Source organism: Anabas testudineus, chromosome 3, assembly GCF_900324465.2.
Source record: "Anabas testudineus chromosome 3, fAnaTes1.2, whole genome shotgun sequence".
NCBI lineage: Eukaryota > Metazoa > Chordata > Actinopteri > Anabantiformes > Anabantidae > Anabas > Anabas testudineus.
Genome location: NC_046612.1, coordinates 4,170,824 through 4,195,542, shown reverse-complemented (window position 1 = coordinate 4,195,542; position 24,719 = coordinate 4,170,824). Strand labels below are relative to the sequence as shown.

At 37.9% G+C, this 24,719-nt stretch overlaps 2 protein-coding genes across 3 annotated transcripts; both read left to right on the top strand.

Moving 5' to 3' along the window:
• Positions 1–9: 9 nt before the first annotated feature.
• tfb2m (transcription factor B2, mitochondrial) lies at positions 10–5,017 on the top strand. The gene is made up of 11 exons (XM_026378219.1): positions 10–77; positions 326–509; positions 1,128–1,465; positions 1,680–1,863; positions 2,096–2,187; positions 2,300–2,453; positions 2,529–2,677; positions 2,903–2,992; positions 3,207–3,266; positions 3,372–3,520; positions 3,676–5,017. The coding sequence occupies exons 3-11, from the start codon at positions 1,178–1,180 to the stop codon at positions 3,863–3,865; spliced, it is 1,356 nt and encodes a 451-aa protein (XP_026234004.1). The 5' UTR covers positions 10–77; positions 326–509; positions 1,128–1,177; the 3' UTR covers positions 3,866–5,017.
• Positions 5,018–5,740: 723 nt separating this feature from the next.
• Positions 5,741–24,147, top strand: cnsta (consortin, connexin sorting protein a). Of its 2 annotated transcripts, XM_026378221.2 has the most exons (13): positions 5,741–5,861; positions 8,737–8,820; positions 9,119–9,520; positions 11,216–11,829; positions 14,164–14,194; positions 15,059–15,145; positions 15,418–15,496; positions 16,771–16,792; positions 17,102–17,153; positions 18,170–18,741; positions 19,239–19,421; positions 20,572–20,725; positions 20,817–24,147. In XM_026378221.2, the coding sequence occupies exons 2-13, from the start codon at positions 8,808–8,810 to the stop codon at positions 21,023–21,025; spliced, it is 2,418 nt and encodes an 805-aa protein (XP_026234006.1). In that variant the 5' UTR covers positions 5,741–5,861; positions 8,737–8,807; the 3' UTR covers positions 21,026–24,147. The 2 variants fall into 2 exon arrangements, with proteins under 2 accessions (XP_026234006.1, XP_026234007.1); XM_026378222.2 differs by lacking the exon at positions 19,239–19,421.
• Positions 24,148–24,719: the final 572 nt, after the last annotated feature.

Below are 24,719 nucleotides of genomic sequence, written 5' to 3'. Positions count from 1 at the left end.
GACAAGAGACAGGCTGGAGGAGCTGACTTCAGGATGCGATGGGACAGACTGACTGGAGGAGAAACAAACAGCGTGAGGTAGACAGCGCTCCTCTGTCTACTTCCCTAGCAACATTATGCTAACAGATATCAATAACAGCCGTAGTTTGCGCTAGCTACAAAACATGTACATGCAAATCAAATGTGTTGCGTCAAGTATGCATTTTTGTGCAATTCAAATTATATCAGCAATGCAGGAAATGTTATCTATGTCTAATTGTGATGATGTTTAGGGAATTACATGTTAGCATTGCAACTTCCTTGAGTTTTTCTATTGGTCCTCGCAGCAGTCGCATGTTAGTGACGACATACAGACGCGCCTGTCTCAACACGAGAGTTGCAAAAACAACCTGCGGAGGGTCAAGATGCTGTCCCCTCAATGTCACGGAGTTTTACCAGCGAACAGACAGTCAGGACCCAGCTTCATGTCGCAGTCGTGAGATTCGGATACATAGGATTTTTTACAATAAGGTATGAAGCGCGTCTCCCCACGACTCGGAATTGCTAAATTCTGAATGTATTTTGTGCACTAGCTTAGACGTTAGCATGGCTAGCCCGTTGGCTAACAGCTTGGGTAGTTTCAGTCTTGTCCAACTTTAATCACTTTCATCTTAGAGAAAGTTTGACATGGTGTGTTTTGCCGTTTGGTTGATGGCCATAATCGGAAGACAGTGAACAGCTAAAGATAGGCGACTGCATTAATTCAGCTAATGTTGTTGGGACGTTCATGTTCCCACGTGTTAACAGAACAGACTGCACTACATCAATGTTTGTGTCAGAAGCACTGATCTAATCTTCTCATTTCGCCGATTATTATTGTTGTTGTTAAGTATAAGTAATAAAGATTTTTTTAAACCAACAGTTTTGAGAATTTATAGAACTATCACTTAAAAATATAATGTGTGTTTAGTGTAAGTTCAAGTTATTAAAAAACCCAACTATACCTTTTTAAAGTGCTGTCTTTAAAATGTCACTAATCAAGCTTGTACATGTATGTCCTGAAGACAGACAAAACATAGTTTTCAGTTGATTGTTTGATATGGCAAATAGTTGATTGTGTTCTCATGTCACTCTGTTCTTTCTTGGCAGTACCCTTTTGAAGAGATCCTGAAATCTCTCTCCTCCACTTATCTGTCGCCATGTCTGCCCAGATTTGTAAATTGGTGGAGCTGATGATGCGCTCTGGTTGCTGCCAGAACATCAAAAGTAGATCCTGTTTGCACAAAGCAGTGTTGGCCCCTGTGGGTCCCTCTGGTCTCTGTGCTCCTGGGGCTCCTGTGTTACAACGAAGGGCTTACAGCCTGGACTATCTGTCTTCGGGTCCTGGTCGGCCCACACTGGGTCAGAGTTCACTTCAACCCTGTACAGAGAGAACATCCCCCTCCTCATCGCTCACTCACAGGAACCTGTCTGCTGTGGCTGTACAGGTAAGCTGTTTTCTTTGACTTTGACTTGACATAGTGTTTCAATGTATCTTGTTGTAGATGTATAGCTAATGAAATACAATTCCCACCTGCTATGCATTTACTAATGTGTTTTCTTGTAATTGAACATTAAACTAAGAATAAACTGAGTTGTTCAAAATATATGGCTGAGAACTTTTTCCATACACATTGTGCATTTTGCACTTATGCCTTACAGGGTCAGCGCCGTCCTCTCTGCCGGTTTGATTTCCTGGACGTTGGAGAAGTAGAGGAAAATGTTTGTCGTGCTCGGACCTGTAAAAAGATCAGACACTTCTTAGTTGACCCAGACCTGGCTAAATTAGTAACACAGCATTTAGCACCCGAGGACTCTAAAGCTATTATTTTTGAATGTAACCCAGGTATGTATTGGTTGAATGTTTAAGTCAAAGTGAAACACAAAAATCTATTTCATTGAAGATTTTTATTTTGTTCAGACTGTGTTAGATGTGTAACTTCCAAATAATTTTGCACAAACATTAACCGTTGTAAGCTATAATTCTTGCAAGAGCATTTTCTTTGGTACAAGTAGATTAAAACAGGACTAATTTCATTTATTAAAATAAAAAAAGTGCATGTGTCTGCCTCTCTTAGGTCCCGGGGTGCTTACTAGGACACTGCTGAATGCAGGAGCGCAGAGAGTTGTGGCTCTTGAAGGGTATAAGTCCTTCCTACCTTATCTGCAGGTAACACAAACAAGTTAAAGAATCAAACGACTTTTTTATGTCCTTCTTCTATATACTTCCCAGTTCTTTCTTCAGTTAATATTTTAGACAAATGAATGTTGTCACTTTGCAGGAGTTGGAAAGTCGTCTTGATGGTCAGTTAGAAGTCGTCCACTGTGACTACTTTAAACTAGACCCTATTGGCAGTGGAACCCTGAAACCCCCTGCCATGTTCACAGACATACTGTTCACTGATCTGGGGATATCAGAAGCTAACTGGACTGATGGTAAGAAAGACACACTTCACTGAACGGCATCATGTATGCACAATGCACGGAGTATTCATTTCTGTGTCTCTCTAGACATCCCAGTGAAGGTGGTGGGCATTCTTCCCCAGCAAAATGAGCGTAGCATGCTGCTGAAGATGGTTTACGCTTTGTTTGAACGGCTTTCTGTCTACCGATACGGAAGGATCGAGCTTAACCTCTTCATAAGTGAAAGGGAATACCTGGTAAAAAGACGTTTAACTTCTTTCAATAGAAATAAAGGCAGTGTATTGATCACATGGTATAACTTGTTTGTATGCATGAGGTTGAAGTTGGCCATCCCCATCCTCTCACCTCCTTTTGTCATGAATCAGCTTTAAACCAGATCTTATTGATAGTGGGGGAGACAATGTCTAGGACAATATAACTGTCTCTTTGATACTTGAATAAAACACTTATTTCTCCATCAGAAACTGGTGTCATGTCCAGGTGACATGATGCACTACAGAGCCTTCAGTGTCCTCTGGCAGATGGCCTGTGATATTGAGTTACTGCATAAGGTACCGTATGAGGAACAGTGGGAAAACATTCTGATGATAAAATGAATAAAGTTAATATTTAGCTTGCAGTTTCTGAACTGAAATTTAATTATAGTTCCTTAAAGCTAATGTGTGGGACTGTGTCACTTTGATGTTTCCATGCAACATAAAGAAAGTCAGAGCTGGCGGAAAGAGTCTTGTATGTTGTCAACTGCAACCACCTCCTCTCTTTCAGGAGCCCTGGGAGTCATTTGTAATGTCTTCAAAGCAGAGTGCACCTGGTCCTAGTGGAAAGGTATTAAACAGCAGACTCATGTATAAATAACTGTGTTATCTTAGTGTCAGTACAATACATTTAAAACATCACACATCCCTATTCTTCATTTCTTTCTCCTCTCAGCTTCCCAATAACCACTTGTGCCTGGTGCGTCTGCGTCCCCGGGCTGATCTGTTCTCTGCAGGCCTCACTCCCAGCAATGCGTCAACTCTGCTGATGATGATCAAACAGTGTCTGGCGAAGAGGAAGGTCAAGCTCATTGACAGGCTCAAGTAAGCAGTGCACACCCAAAGAATTGCTGAAGCAGAGACAGAGGCTTTTAAACAAGTCCTGCACTAATTACACCGATACTGTTGTAATAATATAGGCTGTTCCAGTTGACACATCACCTGAATGTACTTCCCTCTTGCTTTTTTACATTTTCTAGTCTCTGGTCACCAGATAGTGGGAGTAAGCTGTTATCAGAAATGGGCATGCCTGAGGACATACTGACAGGCCACGTATACCCAGAGGAGTATCTCCGGCTGTTCCAGTTGATGGACAAGAGCCAGGAGTTCACACAGAGCTGGCTTTATGAGGAGATGCTGGAGAACTCACTGAGAGAGGGTTGGGGTTAAAATATTGCTAAGTAGGCTAATAGGTTAAATATATTGATTCAGGAAATTAAAACACTCAAAATACATAAACACAAGTGAAGATGTATTATAAATAAGAATATGTAATGTGTGATTTCATGTAACAGAGAAGTAAGAAACACATGACCCAAGTCAGTTTTAATTAAATGGACACGGCAGAAGAACTTTATTAATAATTTGTTACTGAAATTAGGGCTTACTGTACTTGTACTAAAATGGAAACATTGAGAAATGTCCCTCCCCATTATTCTGAACCAGGATTTCCATGAGATGAGAATTGAGACTATACCTCAGGAGCAGCAATATTTATGTTTTTTGGCTCCTGACAAGATACTGTTGATGTCACAGTTATGTTTGCCTGTAGGAGAAAAAAAGCCTCTGGAATCAAAGATTAAAGAATTGTTGGGATAAAAGTCTTAACAACTTGTGAAGTGTCAAGAAAGACAAACCTCAGCCTTGTCATAGTAGCTTCACAGAATACAACCGTGCATGTATTTAGTATGGCATAATTGTCCATACCCACATCATAAAGAGTGTACTAATGCAAGAAGAGTGGTGTCTATGAAGAATTGGGGGTTGCACTGTATAGCTTCAAGTCTTGTATATTTTTTTGTATATTCACTGAGAGTACATAAACTTGTCTACATGTCTGAAATGCCATGCTTTATGAAATGTGTATTCAGTGTGTCAAATATATTTTTTAAAACACTCAACAAAATTTTAATCAGTGTGGTGCAGAAAATGATTTCAGCCCTGATTTATTATGTATTTACAACAATCAATACTAATCATTTGTTGAATGTATTCTTTTGACTCAATGTTACTTTCACAGGTTGTTGATTCATTATGTTGGTCATGCTTTTACAGCTTTGTCATTCAGTTTCAGTTGTCTGGTTTTGTGTCATTGCATAAAAGCAATAATGAATCTGCACAAAACTAGTCACTGAAATATTGAAAATATTCTAATGTAAAGGTTGATTTTAATTGATTCTACTGTGAAAGCTTATGCAACAGCTTAGATGGCAAGTACCATAAGGAGAAAATGGGCAATGTGGAGAAATTGCACTGGACAGTATTGTTAAAGGACAGGTTCACAGATTTTCAACTGTCTTAAGCAATAAATTATTGACTATATTAATATAAATATTTGTTTCAAGGTTTATCTGTAATTAATAATGTAATTCATATATTTTTAAGTGACCTCCTATGAATCATCATGCAGAAATAGTTTTAAAAGATAAAAAGAAGTAATTCGTACTATAAAGAGTAAATGAAAGATCCAAATCCTACTTGATTGGAACAATACAGACACTGCTACGTTTCCCCTTTATTTACATTATAAACGCAAATTTTAAAGTCTCGAATGAACGAGATCTGTACAACAGGCTAAACCTGTTTTTTTATTTTTACATTACTCATGTGAGCATATAATAAAATGAATTTCCTTTACGAAAGTCTCATAAAAACAGGATTATATTCAAGAGACTATTTATTAGTCTTGATAATATTCCAGACTAATAGGAAGTGGAACCCTCCAGAACTTGCCTGAGAATAATCATCTTTTTAGGATGTTTTCAGTATAAAAATAATTTAGTGACAGTTGTCGGTTTTTCCAATAGTACAATGCAAAAATTAACTGTTATTAGCTAATTCGGCATATGTTTTAAATGTAATCACACATGAGCTAAAAAACTAGGTTTGAATTTTCCTAAATGGAAACGTGGGCTAGAAACGGGACTGAATGTGCCTCTGTGTTTAGTTTTAAGACACTTTGAGGCTTTTCCTTCAATAAACCCACGTACTGGCAGCTAAAAGACAGAGGATGGCGACAGTGCGTTTGGTTTTTCCACCGATCAGGCCTGGTGGCTGCGGAAACACGGACTCTGTCTGTCAGAAACATTTTACAGTCTTAACAACAACATCCTCAGCAAGGTGCCTGATGCCGGAGGTTTGTACCATTCAGCCAACGCCATCAGCTGTAAGTAAGGCTTCACTGTTTCTGTCGCAGGAATTGTAAATGTTTAATGGTTTAGCGCATTTATGTAACGTGAAGACGTGAATATGTGCATTTAATCGGGTTTTCTCCGCGGTGTGCTGCGCTGCCCAGATGTGTTACTGTACTGAGCTAGCACACGTTAGCTAGCAAAGCGTCAATACCAAGTGATCCGTCTCCATAACGTTAATTATGTTCAGTTTATCAGCTAGTTGTTAGCTTAGCTATAGTCAAACGTAGCAGTTTAATGAAGCATTAAAAGCCTCTCATGAGGTGTAACAATAACGTTAAATGAACACAGCTGGGAGCGTAACGATAGGCTAATATATTCTTACAGTTGTAATTTAAGCTAGCTTATTTTTATCAAAGTAGCTAGGTAGCTAACCAACTAACCTAGCTAACGTTAACTTAACAGCGTTAGCGAAATCAGTGTTAACATTAACGTTAGTTCAGGTTAATTCAGGTGAAAGTCACATTCATTTTCACATATGATGGGTTAATTACATAACACAGAATAACATTAAAGTCATATGGACTCAACGTTATGACAAACATTGGCTTTGCAGGTCTTGCAGGTACATGTTGTGCTGTACCTAGAGGCATGTTGGCCTAAACTAATGAGTAAACAGCAAAAATAAGTCCTATTTGTTGAAAAGACTAGAGTGCAATTAGTGCAAATACTCATTGTCCACTCATTGTTTTTGTTTTGTTTGATTTGGTTTGTTTAACATTAATTAACACATCTGCATTTCATTATGCTGCAACCTGACAGTCAGCATATTCCACGGTCTGTTGTTTTTAGCTGTTTGTCCCTCTCACAGAACAGACAGGTCTGGTTCTTCCACCTTTGTGTTTCTCCTTTTAGCTGAATTCTCTCCAAGTGTCCCCACTTTTATCTTTTATTATTCATGCCCCCCTGTGGACTAGGGTGTAGACAAAAAGACCAGAGTATGGATAGAAAGACGAGGGACATTAAACTGTCTATCTATCTACATAAGAATTGACATCCGAATAGGTACAATAACACCTGCGTGGGTAATCTTGAGGTCATTGTTGCGTAAGCCTTTAAGTCACAGTTGTTTGTTGTGACTTGGGACTGTTTTGGCTTCCAGAGGGACATTCAGAGCTTGGCATAATTAGACTTCAAAAAGTCTCTGGGGGCATACTTGGTTCTTTTAGTATCTCAAAGCAATAGCAGTATCTAGGAAAACATACCACTGGGATATAGTCAGTATAAAAGTGTTACTATAATATAGTGAGCTTATGCATTTGCGTTGTCCCATAGGTGCTTGCTCCCTCGGAACACAGCAGCCCTGAATGCTGATTTGTTCGTGGCCTTTTAGTATTTCTCTGGGGTGTGTGTGTTTCTGTGTTATATGCACAAATGTTCATAAGGTATAAGATAAGAAAATGGGCTCATAGAACTGAAATTCCTGGGTGTGTATGTGCTGGCCTAATTCTTTTTTGAGTGCTTAGGCTGGACAGCCCTATTCCTCTAACCTAGACTTTTTTTTTAGCCTGGATGTGTGTGTTTGTGTGGGATTTATATTCTACCACATTGTGGAATCACAGTATTCCTTAAATTAGTTTCAAATAAACATATTCTGATGTAGAATCACTGTTGGCATTTGCCATGATACAGTTATGCACATTGCAGACAATCTGTGTAAGACCAGCAAAAGAACATCAACACGGCTGCCAGCAGCTGTTGGATTGTGTTTTGTATAAATTTTAAGTTTAGTGTTAATTGGCTAAGCCATTATAAAGATGGACACAAATATACTACGATCTCTGTTTTAAGTGAAGTTACTTGTGTGTGGAGGGTATTATGTACTAATTTTAGATTATTTCATTAGCTAAGGATACAATTGTTAGCAGGTATTAGCAGCTAATTTACAGGTGATCTTTACATTCATAGCCCAACAAAACAGCCTGAGTTTTTGCATGTGTGTATCTTTATCTGTGAACCTGGCATATGGCAGAAAAATGAAAAATCATGCTATTGCACAATACTGGTGCACACAAGTGCACTGTACGCTGATTTACCAGTTTGTTCACCTGTATGATTTAATCCAGTCGGGTGCAGCAGCCCTGCAATAAATCCTGTCTTTGAGAAAGTTGTAATTTTCACTGTTAGAGTAAGGGTTGATTTAATTCTGTAATGAAAGAACAGACCACAGGTTGTAATATTGTGATTTTGGATTACACTGAATTGCAGTTTATGATATTTTGGGAGCTTAATGTATTTAGATATATTTGGAAATCTAAATCTATCTACTGCATCTCAGTTTGTAATAACAAAATAACTTTACTACTTTCCAAACATTACATCTTAGAGCTTAGAGTAAATTGTTGTTCACCAGTATCTGAATTGGTTGCAGGATGTTGTTTTTCCTTCCAAAACGGAGTAAAAACACATTTTAACAGCTTTTTCAGACACAACATACAGTGTAAGCTAGTCAGTGATTCCTCTGAGATTTAGCACTTGTATAACTTTCAGTTGATTATTTTGTAATTTTTCTATACTTTGCATCTGTTCGTGTAGAGAGTAAGTGAAAGAGTTCTGAAATCTCTGTAATATCTAGTCAAGCACAACAAATGAATGCATTTGATACACGTGTGTGTGTGCAAATATTATACATCAGTTCAAGATGTTGTTAGGACGTTTTTTTATCTCTTAAGCCCTAGGGTTTGTTTGACTACTTTGGAATGATGCTAAACTAGTTTGGCGTCTCACACTTTCTCAATCTTGCAATCGTCTCTGAGTGAATTTAAACAGGGTTTCGCAAAATGTCGCATATGACAAAATGTCATATTTCATATTTACATTTATCCTATCCCATTCTCCTTATGTCCACAGGCTTGAAGAAGGGCTTATCTAACAGTCAGCACTGACCTTCAGGCTGAAAGGTCAAACGTTGTAAGAGTCCAATGGATCATGGTGGTGAGGGTTTAAATTTTACCCAAGCATAATGCAGCATATGAGCTCTACGTGTACAGCGAAAATTAAATACTAATGTGATTTACAGTGACAACAACATCAACTAATCACTGTTGAGAATAAGAAAGCCTGTTAGCTTTATATTTCCATGCTGGAATCTGACTTTACAGTCTAACCTGAGTTATATTAATACTTAATAATAATTCAGTTGTGCTTTTTTATGTCTATGTTGACATCAGCATTATTTTAATTTCAACATTTACATTTTAATGTATTTATTTATTTATTTTTGTATCTATAGGTCAGTTTGAGGGGGACGGCAGAATGATGTCACAAGTTTCTGTGGGCGGGGTTGACCTCTGTGATAACCTATCCAAACCTGAAGCTCTCGCTGCCCAAACTCGAAACCTCAATGAGACAAACAAACAGACTTTAAGTCTCTCTGCTTCACAAAATGAAGACGAGGAAGAACACAGGATCATCCAGAATACCTCTCTGAACAACAATGGGAAAGACGAGGAAGAGGAAGTGGGAAAAGAGGGATACACAGGAAGAGGCAGAGAGTATGATGAAGAAGAAGACATTGATGAGGTGATGAAGGAAGCAGAAGAAGACGAGGAGGAAGAATCTGAGGAATCAAGCGCTCTACTTTGCTGCCAGTCTCCAGATACTCCTATGACTGATTCTTCATATTCAGAAACTGGTATGAATCAAACACACGTAACCTTCCAGAGAGGAAATTATAATATACTGTAAACACAAATGCATGTACATGTCCATACACAAAGCATCACAACAAGCTAAAAATACACAGCTGATAATTTTATTGCCCTATCAAAGTCGCCTGACATGTGGGCAAATATTTGAAGTATTAGTATTCATTTGGAGTCATGTTTCCCACCCCCCGGTAAACGTAAATCTTCTTTAATTTCTGTTTTGGTTCTTTCTTAGACTAGTTATCATTTTGTCTGTGTTCAATTAATCATGGGGGAGGTTGCATACTGTGGAGTTGTCCATCAATTAAAGCAGACTGTTGCTGTTGCCAAGCTGAAAAGTACAGACATTTTGCAGATGGTACAAGCAAAAACAGTTAGCTAGAAGAGACTAAATCTCTTCAGCACTGCAGAGTTGCATGAATAAGTGAGGTCTACATGAGATTGTCAGTGGGAGAGGTCTCTTTCTTTCACCTGAATTAATGAATATATAAGCATTTAAAACAAAATTATTTAAAACGGGATGGAAAAAATAATATAGAACAAAATTTGTATCCTATGCAGTTAACCCACATTTACAGAAATGTAGATGTACTACACAGATGTAGATGTATTACACCAACAGCAAATACTACTTTTTGTATTGTGCAACGAAATCTAGATAATATTTTAAGTTAAAAATCCACAGTTCAGACTACTCGATAAATGCAGTATGGAAATGACAGTAAAATGCAGTAAAGGCTGGTAAGGACTGGTTAAGTGGTCAGAATTTTAGATTGAGGTCAGGATGACTGGGGATGATGATGTCATTCATATCACATGACCGAAAAAAAGAGTGTGAAACAGGACAAATTAGATGGAAAGAGGCTTTGTGTAGAGTGAAACGGAGAAAAGGAATTTAGGTAGAGGAATGGATGACGAGAGAGGTAAGTGAGCCAGAAAACAAAAAAGGCGTAGAGAGTAGATTCTAAAAATATATACTAAATATTTGACGCTCACTAAAGATGTTAATCTGTAAACTAACAAAACCAGCTTATAGAGTTCACATGGTCACACTTTTACAGACTTACAGATCATACACACATACAAACAAACTTGTGTTGGTAAATACAACTGAGATAACTGTGCGTGTGTGTGTGTTTGTGAGTGTATTCATATGCACTGAAGAAATTGTGAGAAATAAAATTCAGCCATAATAGTTTGATAAAGTAAATTACAAGTATGTGCACCCATCATTCATTTGTTTATGTTTATTTTACTTTTACTTTACCGATGTTGACCACAAGATTTGCATCATTTGATAATTAAAGAGTGTATGTTTCTGAGTGTTTTAACAGTGAAGATTTCTTACAGTGAAGGAGTGAACTGATTTTGTTTACTCAGTCAGGTTTCAAGAGCTTTCTTTACACAAAAACAATCCCAGTACTGTAATACTAACACCAAGCCATTGTTGTTGATTGTTTTATGTGCTCACAGGTCAGTGAATTGGGTTATGACTTAATCTCCTGAATTCTCCCTCAGATCTTAAATAAATGAGTCCGTTATACACCTCTGTATTATAATAACTCATTACACACCTACTCATGAATTTTAAACAGGTGTTAGTGAGTCATCCTGTTTCAGCAGTTTAGCTGAGCTGCTCTTTTGCTCATCTGTTTTTCCACTGTCTTTCTTTGCCACTGTAGGCAGTCTATTGGAAACTCCATATCCTTTCAGTCCTGGGACGAGTCCAGAGCCTACATCCCCTGTCATTCCAGTTGTCAGCCCAGGGACGCTGAATTCCATCAGTCCAATGGAACTGAGCCAAAGTGATGCTGAAGTGGACTCTCATATGTCCAACTCTGAGTCAGTTGCCTCCATCACAGGATCTATTACAGTGGGAGACACACCTGTAGATTCTACTACACTAACTATAACCTCAGACACCAGCCCACCTGGGCCTCCATGTACTACAGGGACTATAGATAGGATGGCAAAAAATGCTATCTTCACAACAGAACATTTTACCTCGTCCATAGAGCCCATCTTTAGTCGTGGGCCCACATGTACCGGATCATATGCGGAATCTCAAGACTCCTCAAGGCTCAACACTTCCATAGCTTCCACTACAGACCCACTTACTACTGGAACAGAATCCACTTCCACCACAGGACCTATAACCTCAAACTGGGAACACATTACCTCCATGTCAGTCTCCACCTGCACCACAGGGCCTATTCAATGCACTTCTCCACTGAAGTGTCTTGAGCAGTTGGCCCACAAGGGGAATGACACTCACTTCCCACAGTACCTTCACCAGGTAACCTTTCTATTTTATTACAGTTTTACTTCAGGCAAACATCACATACTATACATTCTCTTTTTCTGCTTTTTTACGTTAAATCTTTTACCCTTTGACGAGGCAATAAATGACATTAAACTCACCTCTTGATCGGAACACCGCTTTCAGCCCTAAGGCATGGGTGTCTTAAGCGTCCGTACACACATAAGCCACATGAATACTACATACACACACACTCTGATTCTGCCACGTCTCGGTTCTGTCGCAAACACAGACCTGCATGACTTAACATGTGTATTAAGGGGTGTGTGAATATTTCAGTTAATTTGATTTATAAATGCCTCCACCAGGCACACCTGAGCTATGCTTACTTCCAGGGAAACAGGTTTGTAAGTGAGTAATAAAGAGCGTGTTATTATGTGGCCATGACACATGACATGAATTTGCATTTTCAATCATTTCTTTTTGGAAAATACTGTAGCTAATGATTTCACAGTAAGGTCACAGAGGTGAAGGGAAATAAAAATGACTGTCATAGCATCAATGGTAAAAAATGTTTCCAGTACTTTTAATGAAACAACACTAAAACAAAACAAAACAAAAAAAACAGTTGTGATAAGGAATTAAAATATTTGTTCATACATCACAAGACCACAATGTGTATTATTGTGGAACTTTGAGCGACAAAACTGGCAACAAATAAGATGAACAGGCAAATGGATCTTTATTTTTATCTAATGTTTTTTTAGCATTATTATGACCACTGCTACTAAATAAATTAGGGCTAAAATTAAATTGACTTTGTGAGATATTTACCTAAGAGCCACTTAACTTGACTTGTCGTCTCGGATTTATTTGGGGCTCTAGCTTAGGGTGGGTGAACTTAAAATTGTGGTGGAACTGGACCCTTTCTTTGTATTTTTTAGTGGAGTGTGATGGCACGTCTACATATTTGATCTTACATGAATTAAAAAAATATTGCAGCCTCAGTGCAACAAACAACCTTTGACCACTGTGACAAATATGATGCCAGGTCATTTACAAAAAGTCTAATGTCAGAAAGCCCATAAAACAACAGCACTTTCTCGTTTTTCCTTGGGTGGCGTCTAATACAATGTGGCTCCATGTGATGAGGAATTGCGGAATAACATTTAATAATATTAACCAGAGGTATGCTCACTTTTGTTCTATACTTAGTGACTTTTGAACAGCGCCTGCTTCCACATTCCTTCTACTCAACAATCCAGACTATGGTGACTAGTCATGCATGTTGTTGTGTGTCTAACATGACATTACATGACTATCTTAATCAAAATCATTGTCTGCAAAACAGTCTTGGGCATGTTAAAAGGTCAGTACATTGACAGCATTGAATATATTATGATGATTATATGCTCACAACACATAAAAGACAGATCAAAACATGGAAGTGAATCTGAGTGTTACTAATTTTGGATTTATATGTAAAAACTCTCTCATCAGTGTTGAGTAGTTTGAGGACATAATGATTTTATTTTTACATTTTCATAGTGTTGGTTTTTATGTTTTTGGAAAAATAAATCAGAATCTTAAAATTGGACTGTACTTCTTATGGATTTATGGATATATGTGTCGTGTAACCAAAAAAAACGAACTGAAACTCTTCTTATGATTTGGTATGTAAACCACGTCAACCCAGATAACTAGAGAGGTCATTCAGTCGTCGCCACCCCTCACTTCATTAGAAATGCGAGAGCCTTTTGTGCCCTCTTTTCCGTCTCTCTCTCTCTCTCTATCTCTTTCTCTTTCTCTCTTTCTCACACACACACAGACACACACACGTCTCTTGTTCTGTGATCAGCTGAGCAGCATGAAAGCGACACTTGCTGAAGAGAGGTAGAGTGTCCATTGTGGTCTTATGTTATGTTGTCTGTTTCTTTCTTTTCACTCTCGCTCTCATTTTCAATCACCTCCGTCTCTCTTAAATGAGGTCTATTTTCTTCATGTTTTTTTTTCCAGAGTTAATGATTATAGAACTTATGCGAATGTTAGCAGTATAGTTAATGTGTTTCAGCTCTGTATAACGTTGTGTTTCAAAGTTCTGTATTGTTTCTTTACCTGTTTTATATTTGGTTATATCCAAGTATAATAATCTTATCTGATGTTGCGTCTTCGTCAGGAATCGGTCTACATGAGCAATATTTCTATTTTTATTTTAAACCCCTGTTGAGCCTTAGTTCCCTCATCCCTTCTGTGGGATAACTGTGACATAACTAATGTGATTAAAAGCACACGATTTTTAGTTCTAAATTGTAAAAGTGTGCATTTTTATGAAAATTTATAATCTCTCTCACTCTCTCTTTCTCTCTGCAGATTGCTGAGACCTTTGTCCTTCACGAAGACTGTATCCTTATCTCCATATGTGGTGCGTGTTTGTTGGGGGTGGGGTGAAGACGGACAACTTTTATTTTAAATTGTATTTGGAATCACTTATTCCAGTAAGGTTACAGATATTACTTGATGCCTCACTGCCTTTACAGTTAAATAGATTAAAATAGAAAAAAGACAAAGGAGAAAGAGTAGAAAAATATGTCAAAAGAAAAATTAAAGGATGAGATGGAATAGATTTTATTAGAATTATCTGCACTAGTATCTGAGTTGACTTTTAGAATGGCCTGAAGCTCACAGAGTAGAGAGGCAGAGAGAAAAGAGTCACCTAAAAAGTGGATACTTCAGACCCCAGACAGAAGCTTTGTTTTCATGTTGAGAATGAGAACTACTGTATGTTGCCAACACAATGCCCTTAACAGACGAGGAAAGATTACAGCATTTACAAATGAATGAAGGCAAGAGAACGGGCGTGAGAAAGAATTGGAAATTTTAATCAGAGGAAAACGACACAGTGGGAGGGAAGGGCAAGAAGAGTCAAAGACAAGACAACGCTAGCTTAGCTATGTCATGCATGTATCAGGGTTAGTTAGAAGGAGAGAGAGCAAGAGAAAGCATCGAACCATGTCAAAGGAGGATTGTGTTTAGGCTGCTCATATCCATAAACATGAGAGACCACAGCCTCAGTCTCACTACAGTATGTTCTCCTCTCCTCAGTCTGTCTCTTTTTTATTTTTACCTCTGTTAGCTGTGATGGTTTGTGAGCAGAAAATAAAGAGTGCTTTAGCGATATACTGTACAGTTTTTAAGCTTCTGAAGTAGTTTTCTGTTCTGACCTGTTATGAGTGTGTGTGTGTGTTTCTTAACGTGCTGTATTCAGACCAGTGGGCGTTATGGTGCATCCAACTAGAGAGACTCTATCACCAGAGAGTATTGGACAACCTGAATGCACTACAGGAACAGTGGGGTAACATGTTCATAAAACAAATTTATATGATTACAACGAATATTCAGCTCAAATAAATAAACTAAAGTTGTGATTTTAAAAGTCTTACACCTAGAAATTAGTCATATTTACATGCAAACAAATTTTATGCAATACATTTTATATGAGAATGCATTTATGTTTCTGTTGCTTACAGAGAAGCTCAGCTCTCTGTGGCATAAATACATTTATTTATTAATCATGTATTAATCTTACTTTTAACTATCTGTGTCTTTGTGTGTCTCTCCTCATAGAGAGTAAGTGTAGAACTTCCTCCAGTCTGGAAATCCAACATCTGGACACTCTTAAACACATCTGTTTGACGCATAGTCGGTCAGTGTCTGTGTGTGTAATCTTTGAATGCACTTTTTATACTGTTTGTATTTATTATTACCAGACTCATTGCATTATATGAAAGGCACTTAAGGGTAAAGCATATATTGGGTCTCATGCATGAACCACATATAAAGACACACATACAAGTGATTTAATAGAATTTATAGCATTTGTCCATTTTCTGGTACTTCCATTTTTTTCTTAGCTACAACACAATTTTGTCACCCTACAGCACGGCTTTGATGACGTGAAGTGTACTGTTAACATTTTCTAATTATTTTCTATGACAAACTGACATTTGCTGCGTTGATAGCATGTTTGCAGTGTTATATGGCAGTTTTAAAGTAATCCGTTAAGCTTATGATCAAAGCTTATGGAAATGCAGTTCCTCATAAACACAGGCAAGTTTGTGCACTTAAGAGACTTTGGTAAATCTGATGTGTCAAAATGTGCTTTAAGTTATTATGTTGAAGTCATAGTGGCCTTAAAAATAATTTGAATTTTCTTTAGATTATTAATCAGTTCAATGTAGTGTGAAATATGCTAATTTACTTATTTGACTAGAGTGAGACAAGATGATCAACATTACATTACAGTGAACAAATCGTTCATATTTGACAATGTAACTTCCACAAAGAATGATAATCCAGAACAGTGGGTGACATTTGTAAGTTGAGGCAGTATTTTGGAAATGTTAATTTGACAACGTAATACTCAGTTGACTGAAAGTTTAAATCTTGTCTTGTATTGTACGTGTTTCTTAATACTTTATTAGTTAGTGTGTGAGAGATGTGTGGGGTATATTCATTAATTAGAACAGATGATGTTTTGCAATATTTAGTAGGAAGTTGTTTGCTGTTATGTCTGCCAGACACACACCTGCACATTCTTTATGGTCCCAAACAGGTGAAAAGCGTCTGCATGAGCTTCTGTGTGGCGAGCACTGCCGTGATAGTTTAAACATATGGCTCTTTGCTGCTTCTGCACTTTCAGACATTTGAGCCTTCACACTTCTAGGGTTTCATTTCACTTCATTTCACTCATGCGTGCATGCACACACACACACACACACACACACACACACACACACACACACACACACACACAGTCTCACTCACACACGTAACAGTCAGGGAAAAGTGTTTAGGCTAATTTTAGATTGGCAGAGTAAAGAAGGGTGGCCCATCTTTCAAGTCTTCATTTACTCAAAACAAGAACAGACCTTTAAAACCCACCATCTCACTTTCTCTTTTTCTGTCTTCTGTTCATAGACCAGGTGCTGGAGATGCTGTGGTAAGGCATTTGTTATTTTTGTTGTGTGTGTCAGTATGAGGAAGAGAGAGAGAGTACACGTGTACATATAGGATAAGGCAAAGTGAGTGTGTGTTTTGCATTTTAAGTGAATGACTGATGTCACATTGTCACTTACCTTATATTTAATTTAAAATACATAATTAAGGATCCACGGTGTATATCTAATGTGTAAATCCTCCTCTATATGTTCTCTGATACATGTAGTGCTCACATTACTAATACACATATAGTAGAATATGATCGTCTATCTCAGATAGATAAACAGTTTGTTTGTGTGTATTCATGCAGTGTGCATCTTTGGAAGTTTTGAGGCCTGCATTTGAAGAGGGAGGTGCCTCAGGTGAGTGTGACAGAGTGGGTTTATTTATTTTAGAGTATGTGATTTTAATGTAATTCTCATGCAGTTTGTAGTAATTTGTCAAGGTGTGCAGTATTACTGAAATGTTGCCTAAAGCTCTTTTCAGGTCAGGTGAATTTTAACCTGTGGACATTTTGTATGTATACAGTGGAGTGCTTTGTTGAACAGATATTAGAGCAACATTTTAGATACTTTCATGATAGTCTTATTTTATATTGTGTGCAAAGAGCCCCGGGTTTGGGAAGTATCATGTGTTACTGTTGAGGAAGAGACAGTCAATGTTAGATGGTTAGTTTTACTTCCACAAATGTGGCCACACACAGGGCTGTTTTGTTCTGGGGGTTATGTCAGAAAGCAGCTTTAGTGACAATTTGGAGTTGTGTAACCCCAGGTTGGGAGAAACTCTGACTCAGTTACTACCGTAACTTATTGTGAATCCAACCTGTGCACTGGCACTGTTTTTCTGCAAACTGTCACTCTGTCCACTCTTCTTCTGCAAAGTCCGTTGAAGTGGTCTGACATGCCTTTAACTTCCTCATTCATACATGTTATGTGTGGTATTTAATGTTAACGATGTTTTTTGTTTAATATTTCTTTTATATAATCTATTTTATTATTTAATTAGTTTTAACTAGCCACTGTGACTGGGCTACTGTAATATATGAATTTCCCCTTTAAAGATCAATGAAGTGTTTTATTTAATTATCTTAAATATTAGTACTAGAATATAAGTTACATATATTAACTAGTTGTAATATGATTTATGCTACTCTGATGAATTTTACCATAAATTAAAATAGCTGCTGCTGCGCAAGATTTTTAGGTATATACTGTAACATGTTACACTCTGTACTGTAGCAGGTCTCAATGAATTGTACCCTGTAAGTTTAACTGTGTTAACAACTTTGTTTTTTTATTTTTCTAAAATCATTTTTTATTTTCCCCTTACCTCTCTTTTACCTACTTTTCTACTCTATTCTATATGTTTTTTAAATTAGCCCACCAGGTTGACGGGGGGATGGAGCAGAGAACTGAAGACCCCTCCCATTCCCAGAGCAGCCATTCAGTTATACCCTTCATTAATTTAGCTGATAGGTTCAAGTCTTCTGAAATCTCAGAGAAGGAGAGGGAAGACCCAGACAGAGAAATACAGGGAAGGGACAGTTACCATGGAACTCAGCTGACTGACAAAGAGTGCAGCAACAGCGAGAGAGGACAGGCAGAAGATGTAGGAGACACCATTACAGTCATAGGAAATGGTTTACACCCCCCTACAGCTGGAAGAATGGATCAGTCCAAGCCCGCAGAGCAGCAGGGAGGAGATTTAGGTCTAGCACAGGAAAATGAGGCAAAAGTAGAAGAAAAGGAGAGGGACGTGGAGGTGGCAGTAGAGGCTTTGGAGATGACAGATGAGGGAGACGAAGAAGAGGACGAGAAGCAGAAGGACAGAGACCCTGATTTTCCTCAACAAGCCATCCCAGTGGAGACTCTTGTCAGTGGAGTAGAGGTGGGGGTAAAACAGCTGCACCAGGAAGCCCCAGCTGAGACGAAGCTGCATGAGGACTCCCAGGTAGAGTATTTATCATAATGTGTACTTAAAGCTTTGGGAATATCTAAGTAGAGAAAGATAGTGAAAGATAGATGCAAAATAAAATCAATATTTGCTCATTGTTTGTTTGTCTTCGCAGTAATAGTAACACTTTTTTCTGATGTCGCTATGTGACCAGCATCAGGACCATTATATTTGTCTTCTTAATGTTGTTGCTTTAGTTTCTTAAGCTATCGTAGCTATGGCAGCTAATGCTACTCAGTTCCCCTGTCTTTTTGTACTATTCCTGTAAATATAAAACTCCACTCATCACTTCCTCTATTCTATAGTTTCTTTCCTGAGAACCTCCTGCCCATCACTGGGTGCTTTGAAAAGCTAATTCGCCAGCTTTCACTAAACTTGCAGAAGCTTTGTTGTTGTATGATTGTGTTGTAACAGTTGAATAGAGAGTACAGCAACAACAGACTGTGAAGACATATTGATATGTGAGTTATAGCTGCATTCCATTATTATTAAAGGAGAGTGGAAAAACCTGCCTGTACCAGGAGGCCCACCTTTCCCAAGAGACTCATTTGAAGCAGCAGGAGCAGGGTGAGGAGGAAGTGGAAGAAGAGGAGGGGGAATACGAAGAAGAGCAGGCTAATATAATCAGAGAAGCCGCCACATTGGATGACATGGCTAAACTCATCACTGTAGAAGAAGTGAGTATGTTGTCATGCAGGGAGAGTTTATGAAGTGGTGTTACATCTATTCATTTATTGGATATTTTGCGACATTTGTTGATGCATTTGCATAAATGCATCTGTGTCTATGTCGAGTTAGGATTATTTGTACAGAATTGCATTTTACATAACACAATTAGTTACATTTTGTCATCCTTTCAGTTTTAAATATCTTTTTAACTCAACAAAAACACGTTTTGAAGCACATATTGAAAATGTTCTGTCTGTATCTGCCCTTTAGAAAGGACAGCACAGAACCCAGATGATCAGACCTAATGTTATTACCTAGCCATTACTTTGAATCCTACACTATGGATTTGTTAGCCAGCATAACATCTATCCTTAGAGAAGTAGACTGGAGAGAAAAGTGAGAGAACAGAGATGTGATGCACTTGGAGTATGGCAAGAGAGATGGCACAGGCAAGATATTGAAGTGAAAAGAGACACAGTGGTAACAAGAGTAGTGGCCTGCTTTAAAAAACAAAACAAAACAGAATGTAGAACAGATGTGGAGACATTGTTTTAGCCATAGTAGCTGTAATACTTGGTATTAGATGGCAGAAAGTTGATAACTACATTATTGCTATTTGATTATAAGAAGAGGAACATTATTGCTAAATATGATGATCTAGAACCACCTGGCCAAAGTTTATTTGCAATAGTTTAAGTGTTTCTGTAGAACCAGGGAGGATTGTTTACAGTCTAATGAGTGTAACGTGTCAGAAAACAGAAGTGCCTGGAAGTCCATTAGAGTGAATCTCTACTAGTTACTGTATGTTTCAAGTTCAGTACTACCTTTTATGTGTTATACTGACATCTGGTGGGTGTAGGCTAGTGAAGTGCTCCCTTTGTTGTTGAGTTGACATACTTTATTGATCCTCTTGGGGAAATTAATTTTGGAGAGCTGCCTGCCAGACAGTTCATGTCAGCCCTATTACAGTGTTTCAGTGTCTTGTCCAAGAATACAACATGTAGTCAGGAGTAACTGGGAGTCGAACCAATGACAAGTTGTTCCTCCTACACATAAACAATATTGATGCCAGTGACAAAAATGATCAAAAATTCAAATAGAAATACAAATTGTATTTGTTACTACATGTGTCCGTACTCAACATCTCTGTTTTTACAGATGTCTCCTGCCTCTGGCCTGGTCTCCATTTTGAAGAAGCGCAGAGTGTGTGTGGACAACTTGAGTGTGTCCGCCAGTTCTGAGCCCCAGCCTGAGAAACCCACTGCCAAAAGACGTGTCCGCTTCAAAGTTCCAGATGACAGCTATGAGCAGGGTGTGTGTCTGTTTATTTCCCACAAGTCAGACATAAAAAATGTTTTCTGTATGTGGAATTATCAAATCCCTGTGTCTCTCCTTCTCTGTAGAGGTTGGTGGTGGAGACTCCTGCCTGCTCCTCTTCTTGCTTTGTTTGGTTACAGTAGTGATCAGTGTGGGGGGAACCGCCCTTTACTGTGCTCTGGGCGATGTCCACTCCTCAGTCTGTCAGGACTTCTCCAGAAATGCAGATTTCTACATTGGGCAGATACAGCGTGGAATAACTCAGATCCAACACTGGTTTACCCCCGGGTCATAGCAGCCAACAGTTTATCAACATAGTGGAGCCACTGGCCTTATTGTTTCTCACCGTGGGCTCTAGAAGATCCTGCTACTTCCTGGGACTATGTGCTGAGGTAATAGTAGCAGACAGCTGCTATGGACCCATCTGCCTTGGAGCCTGTACCACTGCATTTTTAATGATCTGTGAGTACAACTCCAGGACACATTGAGACTAAAAATCCCAGATCAGGTCCTTTAGCTACTCTGTTTTGAAAATTAAAGTAGAACAGAGAGAGAACGACTATAATTGGAGAATGGAGCCTGCATGACAGAAGAAGAACTGACCTATAGCCCTCTCAGCCTTGTCCAGAATAAATAGTATCAAGGTCAATTTTTAGATGTCTTAATCAAGCTGAGAGCCAGTGATAACTAAATTTGAAAAGTCACTGGTAAATAAGTAAAGTACTTTCAACCATGACTTGGTACAAACTGTTGCTGATTCACACTGGACTCCTCCTTCCTCAGTTAAGAATAAGAACAAAACAGTGGCACCCCACAGAGATGTAAAAACAAATGATATATGATGTATATTTTGTTAACTGGGGGGCTCAGAGATGCTTTGTACACACACTGCACAAACGGGAACTGGCCCAATGGGCATTTTACAAACTGCTGCAACCACTGGTGTTGCTTTTATTGTTGACTTTTTTAAAACTACAAATGAGATTTTAAAACAAACAAACCTTTTCCGTGGTCTGCTACTTGAAATGAAATCATCATGTCTTAATCATGTCTTAAACTTTGGAATGAATGTTTGGAGTTTAATGTAAAACTTTACTTTGTGTCAGCTGTGGGGCATTTATACAAAGCCGTTTATTATCAGAACAAAGTGAAGGGTGTTTTTGGTATTTATCAAAAACTGAGCTGCTAATAGATAACAGGCAGGACTAATATGTCCCATGGGGGAAAGACGAGTGTATTTCATTTGAGCAGTAGCTGAAAAACTCCAGATGTACTTATCCCCCTGCACATATTTGACCAGTTGCTGCCCTTTTCTCTGTAACTATCACCAATGAATTTGTAGCGAGCTGACATGGCTGCCACTGGAGACTAAAAGTCTAAACTATCTGTTTCTGGGTTTTTAAGTAACTAATTTAGCTTTGTGTAGCATATGCAACATGTACAGGAACACAGTACACCTCTGTAAATATTGCCAGGAGAATGTTTAACATGTTACAAATAAGACAGGTACGATTCTTTTTTTAAATATTGCAATATTTCAATTGGTCTGTTAGTCCAATTGAGACTAACTGCAGGCTTCCTGTGATTTGATCAGAACAAAAAAACATCCATACCCACAAAGTGCTTTACAGGTTCAGTGTGAAAATAACATGACGGTACTCAACTCCTACCATGCTGTGGAATATTTCACATAAAAAAATGTATGAGACATGTACAAATGAAAACAAGTGTTCAACATACTTAATCTGTACAGCTCTTAATGTTGATCATTGGAAGAACTGTGTCTAGTTCTGCCTGTGTGTTTTTCTCTTTTTGTGCATTCTGGGCATCATCCAGTCAGTTTAAAAACAAACAAACAATAGGTCTTTTTAAAGAGTGATTTAGGTAACAGTTGCCATTTTTGTTAAACGTGTCTGATGTGTTTACGTCAGCTGAAATCTGAACCCTGATTAAATTAGGGGGGGAGGGAATCATTTTTCAAGGTGAAATAAGGAAAAGGCTTTGACTTTGTCCATAATTCTCACAACAGTTCTTTAACTGTTATTTAATTTATATCATTTTAAAGCAAGTTTTTAGTCTTACTCATCATCACTGATCATTTTACTGCTTAATTCTGCTTTTCACCTACTCAGGCATCCATAGGTTGTATGGATTTTCAACATATTACAATGTTTGGTGTCATTATTCCTTTCATTTGGTGTAGGAGAGGATGTGAGAAAGTGAGTCCTATAAAAACCACATATCTCACAAAGGTCCTAATTGTCAGGAGTTAAAGAAATGACAGATTCAGTTGTCATAACTATGCATTTTAACAGTAAATAAAATGGTAATATATTACTTTCATGTTGTGTCACTCATAAAAACATGGAAATTTGTTAGAGATATGAGGTTTCCCTGGACGTCAGGAATACTGGATTGAGTCTTGTTTTTATTTGCACGTCTTCTGGCTGGTTCAGATGACCGTCACTCAGAAAACCACCTATTTAATGTTTTATATGATTTTAATTATTTATAAATCTAGGGATCTTACGTTTAAGTGCTTCAGAAAAAAAAGATTTGTTTTCTTTTCTTGATTTTTGTCCTACATCAGATTTTCTAATATCCTCACTGTTCTTAACGGGGCTTTAATGAAGAATCTGATTAATGATTTTATAACCTAACTCTTCTGAATACCATAATCTGCATCTGCATTTTTTTTGTTTCCATTTATTTTCCATGGACTGTTAAAAGGATTTGTGTTTCTTCTATTTGTAAACACAGAATATATTGTATATGTTCATTGATTTGTTTTGCCTGGTTGGTTTTTCCACAGAACATTAGAAATGAATGAATAAAACATCTTAATTGGTGTTTGTCAGAACTCTTAACCACTGTCCTCAATAGTTTGTTATAAGGAGATTATTTTTCCCTGATATGTCCTGTGTTAAAGCCACTGAAAAAAAGTTGTTTGTGAGCCTCTGTTCTGTCTCTTATGCAACAATATTGACCTGTATTCATGTTCATACAGTTAGAAGTAACTTGGATATTTAGACTATTTCAAGCAGATTTGAAAACTTTCCCAGTTTCAGTGTGATCAGCTCGAGTTGTAACTAAATCACACTATCGATGTGACTTCCTCACTTATATGTATCAGTACATTTAGTTGGGGTCACATAATTCAATTAAAAAAGCAAAGAACACACCTCATGTCTTTCAAATGGTAATCCAGCTGATGTGCTGGGAGCATTTTAGCACATCCAAAGCAACATGTTGATGATGTAATGAGTAGACTAAAACGTACAAGGGCTATGGTCTCAAAATGTTACATGTATGGTCTGCATTACATTTGAATGTATCTCTGTTGTAGATGATGTCTGGCTTCTCTGCCATAAGATGCTTGTTTTAATTCGCTGGAAAATAAAACTGCCTGCAATATTACATTTATATTAGACACATTTATCATAGTCGATCATATAATGATGTTTGTGAGTATCTGGAAGTCGAGTTACAACAACTGGATTTCTTTCTTGTTAGATGAGTAGCGAAACATGTCGACCTAAGTAGCTTTTTCAGTCCAAAGTAAGTAAGTGGTTCTACCTCTTACTGGGCCAAAAGGTTTGTTAGGTGGACAACAGAAAGAGTGTGAGGAGATGGAAGTCGTTAGTAACTAATGGTCACAGCTCCTTCAACCCCCCTCTGCCACAAAAAGTCAAAGATTTGCCTTTTTTATCTTAGAATTTTGACTTGGAATATTATTAGAATCTAGGATAAGACTTATCTCATGACTTTTTTGGCCTTTCACTTACTATTTCTTTTAGTGACTGAAATGGGCTTTCATAAATTAAAATGTACTATTAATATGAAGTTTGTGAGTTGACAGGTTTCTGTGGGTCTGGCAGTAACCTTATCATAGTGTGGTTTAGGTGTAATCATGCAGTGCATTTGGATGCTCCATCAAAGACCACAAACCCGTCTATATGCCCAAATGTCAGATACCGATGAGATGAATG